This window comes from Cibotium barometz, chromosome 40 (assembly GCF_041138505.1).
Source record: "Cibotium barometz isolate CiBa-2024 chromosome 40, ASM4113850v1, whole genome shotgun sequence".
NCBI classification, from domain to species: domain Eukaryota; kingdom Viridiplantae; phylum Streptophyta; class Polypodiopsida; order Cyatheales; family Cibotiaceae; genus Cibotium; species Cibotium barometz.
The window spans coordinates 659,348-665,297 of NC_141085.1; the positions used below are offsets into that span (position 1 = coordinate 659,348).

Below are 5,950 nucleotides of genomic sequence, written 5' to 3' on the forward strand. Positions count from 1 at the left end.
TTGATGAGAGATGAGCATCGATGGTAGGTTTGCTACAAAAATCAACATTTAGGTGTTTAGGAAATGTAATATTTAGTGTACAAATCAATATGACGAGATTCACTAATTTGCTTGGGGGTCTTACTTTTAAGAAAGCCCCCATATTACAAACTTGCTGAGGGTCATAAAAGCTTTATCTATCTTTTACGTGAGTGCACATGTGTGTGTGTGTGTGTGGAACACCTCTATTGTAAGCAAAATACACTTAGACATAATAGAAAACATACATTCTTTAAATGCAAGTATTGTAAGTATAGCTAGCTACACATATAGGTGATATCATACATTTGTTTAAATGATGCCTCTTAGCTAATTTGTGAAGTATGATGAGGCAATATGTTATTCTACCACATTTTAAAAAAAATGGATTTCTAAATGTGTACCACGGCTTTGTTTGCCATGAAAAAGAAGAATTTGAAGGGCACGTCAATAAAGTAAAATTGTGTGAGGAGTCATGATGGATCATTGAATGGTTTTAACAATTTGTTTTCCAATTGGTTTAAGAAAGCCCATGGTAGTAGGGTTCTTATTCTTACATAGTGGACACTGTGGGCCATGTATCGAAAAGTCCATGTTTTTTTACAAAGACCAAGATGTAATTTCTTATTTTTGTAAAATGCCATGACAATATACTAATACGACCACTGATACGAAGTAAGGAATCTAATGATAGGTAGTGGATTGTCTGAGGTATGAACGAGGTGTTTATTTGTTCCTCTTAGGTGCCACCCCTTATGTGTGAGAGGAATACATAGCATGCAACCATGCACTTGCAACAAAGTTGCCACTTGGACTAGCCTAGGTGATCCTTGTCTTCATTCTAGTGCCCACATATGGCCACAAAGAGGTCAAGTTAGCCTATAAATAATAATAACTCAATAAAAGTATGAATAATAAATAATTATTAGCCTCTGCATAAGAGAATCGTATTTGTAAATATATAAATATATATAAGAGAGGAGAGTATCGGACAAATGGATAGGACATTCGTTTTTGGCAATGCGAGAGTGCGCTGCGCGTGGAAGGGGGGAGAGTGAGATTGGAAAGGCAATTTTTTTTTTTGGGGGGGTTTTTTGTTGTTGTTGTTGTTGTTGTTGTTGTGATGGAGAGAGCTATACATACATACATACCAATTGTTGATTCATTGTTGGTTGTGGCGTCGCTTTTCCGCTTCTGTAGCGTAAGCTTGTTGGCTATGGCGGACTGAAAGCTCGCTTTCTCCAACCGCTTTCTCCCCCCCCTTCTTCTTCTTCGATCTCTTTATTTGTGCAATTGTGAAGCTCTTGTCAGTGCTTTTGCCAATGGCCAACACTGGCTTTCTCCGGCGCTTCTCCGCCCCCATCGCCAATGCCTGGCGCTCGCTTCTGCACCGCCTCTGCCGTCATAGCCGAGGTAACCCCTTTGATCATCAAAATCTTAATCTCGTCAAATTAGTCTTAATCTCATCACAGTTTGCTGTCAAACATTGACTGCTTTTAGCTCAGCCAATCTTTAATCAAGCTTTAGGCCTGCTTATAAACTATGCGTCCTTGATTAGGGTTTTTCATTACTTAGCTTAACCAACGCCAATCAATGTTTATGCATCGGCGACAAAACGCTAGTCTTTTCTGCATCTAAGCATCGATTCCTTGATTAATTGAGGTTTACGCCTCTTAATCAAGAACTCCGTATAGTGAAACGTTTACGCTGCCTTAGCAGTGATTTGTTTTCTAAGCAGCGATTGAATATGAAACTAACTAGGGGTTATGCATAGATTGTTGGTTAACCACCAACAATTATGATTATTATCTTGGTTTAGAGGGATTGACTAAATATGCTAATTAGGGTGAGGGCGACAGGTCCAAGCTTTGCCAAGTTGTACCATGATGTGCAGTCATGCGGGTACGAGGATGTGCATGTGATGTGGTCCATCATCCACCATCAGGCCCAACCCCTCAACTCAGCTTCTGTGGCGGCGGTGGATGCTGGTGGGAATGGGGCTCCCCTTCTCTCTTTCGATTAACGTCCCCCCCCCCCCGATCATTGTTGCACTGGCTTTTTCAGTGCAGAAGATGAAAGAAGCCATGAAATGATTGTACATAAGAGTATTGGATTTGGCTGGATTCTGTGTAGTGAATTTTGCTGGCTTAAACTACCGATCCGTCCCCTACAATGTAAAAATCACTATAGTGACTATGGTTTGAACTACTACTTGTGTTACATATATATCCATAAACACACAAAATTATGAAGTTTTTAATGTGCAAGCATGGAGTGGCCGGCCATGACCATAATTAGGAAAACCTCTTGGGCCCAATACATCCTCTTCACCATGGTGTTGTCTATTGCATATGTAATGATTTTACTTTTGGGAAAACCTGGCTCTCTTGATGCACATTCTCTAGGAGGTATGATGAGAGGGGCCACCAACGATATGAGTTCCAAAATGTAACATTGCCCTCCCTAATAATATTGTCTCATTCAAGCAAGAAGAATCCTCTTCTAGCCCAAATAAGGTGTTGCAAGAGGATTCGACAAGGGCATGTAACAAAATAAGGTGCGTCTATTGTGTATCTGGGTTGTACTAGCTAAAAGACAATCGTTTCTTTCATCTTCAAAAATTTATTTGCTAATAAGCTAGTCGTATGTTCATAAGCTAGTCATGTGACTCATGATAAGAGATTGCAAATTTGTTGCTCAAGTAGATTGCAGGTTTTCTCTTGTTTTGTCTAGTATCTCTATTTTGCCCCCACAACCCTCTATTGTTGCCACTTTTCATTTTCTCTTGTTTTGTCTAGTATCTCTATTTTGTCACTTTTCATTGTGGGTGTATATAATAAACAATGGAGGGCACAATTGGGTGTGTGTGGTTGCACATAAACATATGCAAATCAGTTTTTTTTTAAAAAATCATGTTTAATCATAGCTCTATTTGAGCACAAGGAAAAGTTGAAATTAATAATGCAAACTTATTTTTTTTTGGTAATGAGTGTGGTTTATATATAGACAAGACTATGGCTTAGTAAGTTTATAAGTCTTGTTTTCTACTTCAATGGATGTGCATGTAGCTCCTTAAAAAAATAAAAAAATTTTGGTGCCATCTTGTTAGTGCCAAAGGACTACCTCACTATGTTAAAACTCCATAAATAAAAAGCTTACTGGTTGTATAGAATTCCTTTCTCTATAAATTGAGACCGTCACCTTTTTCATTTGGAATAAGGTTTGCATATTAAGATGTGAGGTAACTTTGTTTACCCCATTGCAAATGAACTCCCTAAAAAGGGATATAATAAGAGGCTCCTCCATCTGGACTCTTATTTAATCTCTTTTAAAAGTATAAACACTGACTCTCAAAATGTTCTTTCATGAAAAGTTTTTAGATTATGAAGGATAAACTATAAATCATGACCAAACCATAAATTCTACTATTATGTCAGAAATTCATGTGCCCATTATCTTTAAAATCACATGTTATATGTAAGGTTAAAGGTTATTGAAGAAACCATAGAGATACTTGGGTTGTCTTTGCCAAGGCATATCCTTGTGACACATAAACTGAAGGGAATGAATCATAGACACACTTGGGTTGTCTTTTGCTAAAGGGATTGCCAAGGCATATTCTTGTGACACATATGCCATAGAATGAAGGGAATGAATCACCTTTAAAAGTTTGCATTATAAATGGCCCTTTATCTCATGAGATGTAGTGTGAGGTATCTCATGAGATGTAGTGTGAGGTATAGTGATCCAATGAAAACCATGTTTAATGAAAGTTTATATAAAAAAGAAGAAAAATCTACATCTTTTTCACAAAGAAATACTAGTCACTTTTTTGTTGATATATGTAAGGTCTATGTAATAGACCTATTATCATTCATAGAACCATAGAGGACTAGGGTTAGATCCGCATGCCTAACCTACACAAGGTTTTGTAGACCCGGGACTTCATACGCATCAATCTATCACATGACCGCGATAGATTGTGGCTAGTGACTCACCACCTAGCCATAGGTTTAGTGCCTTGAACCACCCATGAGCCTAAGGTTTGATTATCGCAAGCCTACCAAACCTTGATGACCCCAACCTAGCATCCCATACCACCAAGCCAAAGCCCCCAAGGTCACTTATACAACAGCAACCTAGTTGTTACCAGCCCTTGCTTTATCCATAAGCTTTTAAGGTTTATTTATAAGTTTTTAGGTATAACTAGCCCCTTGTTGTTATTTATAATCCCACGACCAATCCAGACCTCATGTTGTTAGTTTCCTATTCCTATATATTACCCCTCAAGTACTTAATGGCCTACTAAGACTTATCATAATCTTGGGGTTTAACCCTAACCTAGTCTTGGGTTAGCACATGTCCCAAACCTCAGGTTACCCTAACCCTAATCTTGTTGAGACATAGCATTATCTCCCCCTTCTATTAGATTCATGTCCTCATGAATCCATAAAGAGATACACCACTATAAGAGAGATTCCTTAGATCCTGAAAACTACTCATAGAATCTACTTAAGTCTCATGGCTCTTACCTAAGCCAATGTAGCTACTCCTCTTGTAGACCTTGCTACAAAGATCCAGCTACATACAGCCTATACAATCTAACTCTTCTTGTAGAACTTGTTACAAAGATCTAACTAACTAATGCCAATACAATCTAACTCTCCTGTAAGAGTTGAAAGGTTCAATGTAATCCGATCCAAGAGTTGAAATCACTCGCACTCTAATCCAAGAGTCAAGGTAGGACATGTGCAAGAAGTTCTACCTAGAATAGAAACACAAGTGATGTTCATAAGATAAAATAACATGAATCTTAAAGACACAACATACAACTGCCTCAAAATATAGGTTTAGTTCTTGGAACTAGGAAGTGTAAATACATAACCTCCTTGACTAGAGGTGCACTTCCAATAACAACTAGGAAGTATAATCCTCATCCAGCATGTACATGGTCTATAGCTCATAGGACATGTGAGAAACCACATGATTCCACAATATTGGAATCTAGATGCCTCCATGTAGAAGTGCGGCCATTGTGAAGCATCAATGGTGGGTGTGGTAAATGTGGTTATTTCATGCATGTGCCTCCACAACGTTAGTATACATCACAATTGGTCCTATTAGTCACTGGATATGCCAATTATTGTTAGGCACATTAAGTCTTATACTCAATAGTTTTAAACTCATCCATTTTTTATGTTTTTAATAAATATTAGGAAAATCATTTTTATAGTAGATTTATGTTCATTGCTTCTTTGGTGGAGCTAAAGGTTAGATATCCTTCTTGGCATTAGCTTTGCAAGGAAGTTATGGTTGTTATGGGTTTTGGTAGCATGAATGATGATGAGGCTTGGTCTGTGAAACAGGAGAGGGGCCACCAATGTCAAGGTCATGTCAATGGTTTTATCTTAGTCATCTATAGAGATGACCTTTACACTCATGACGTACCTAAGTGACCGTTCCACCTTTACACCATTGGCGTATCTTTGCTGTTCTATAGCTAGATTACACCTATCTAATCCAATCAAGTTAAGGCATATGTATCTTACCGACTCATCTACTTAGCCTGTTCACATTATGGACCTCTTTTGAGAGCAACAATAAGAAGAAGATTTTAGCCTTTCATCTTGGTGTGTGTCTTATCCATTGTTATGTGAGTGTGAGCGTGCTTGCAAAAGCTCAAGCTATCTACTCCCCCATTCCTTTCATGGTATCAAAGCTTGGTTCATACTAAGGAGTTGAGCAACAACAAGCAGAGGAAGGTACAAAGGCAAAGGAAACAGTACAGGGGGTAAGAGCATCATCATCTCTTCCCTTTCTTATTTTGGTATACGACACCCCTTGGGTAGCCATGGGAGCTATACGTCTCCAATTTAGGAGCTTTTTTCACAAGTGCAAAGGTACCTGTATGGTGTGCATTACTTTATACTAT

At 38.3% G+C, this 5,950-nt stretch overlaps 1 protein-coding gene across 1 annotated transcript; it reads left to right on the forward strand.

Annotated features, from left to right (window-relative positions):
• The first annotated feature begins 1,109 nt into the window (after nucleotides 1-1,109).
• LOC147615083 (uncharacterized) lies at nucleotides 1,110-2,413 on the forward strand. Its single transcript, XM_086778889.1, has 2 exons — nucleotides 1,110-1,431; nucleotides 1,878-2,413. Exons 1-2 carry the CDS (start codon nucleotides 1,341-1,343, stop codon nucleotides 2,039-2,041), a joined length of 255 nt encoding a protein of 84 aa, XP_086635015.1. The 5' UTR covers nucleotides 1,110-1,340; the 3' UTR covers nucleotides 2,042-2,413.
• The last annotated feature ends 3,537 nt before the right edge of the window (nucleotides 2,414-5,950 follow it).

Bases quoted from the DNA above. Each gene is read 5' to 3' on its own strand.
- LOC147615083 (XM_086778889.1), top strand. From the start codon at position 1,341: ATGGCCAACACTGGCTTTCTCCGGCGCTTCTCCGCCCCCATCGCCAAT. The intron at 1,432-1,877 runs GTAACCCCTTTG...TGAGGGCGACAG, and splicing joins CCTCTGCCGTCATAGCCGAG to GTCCAAGCTTTGCCAAGTTG.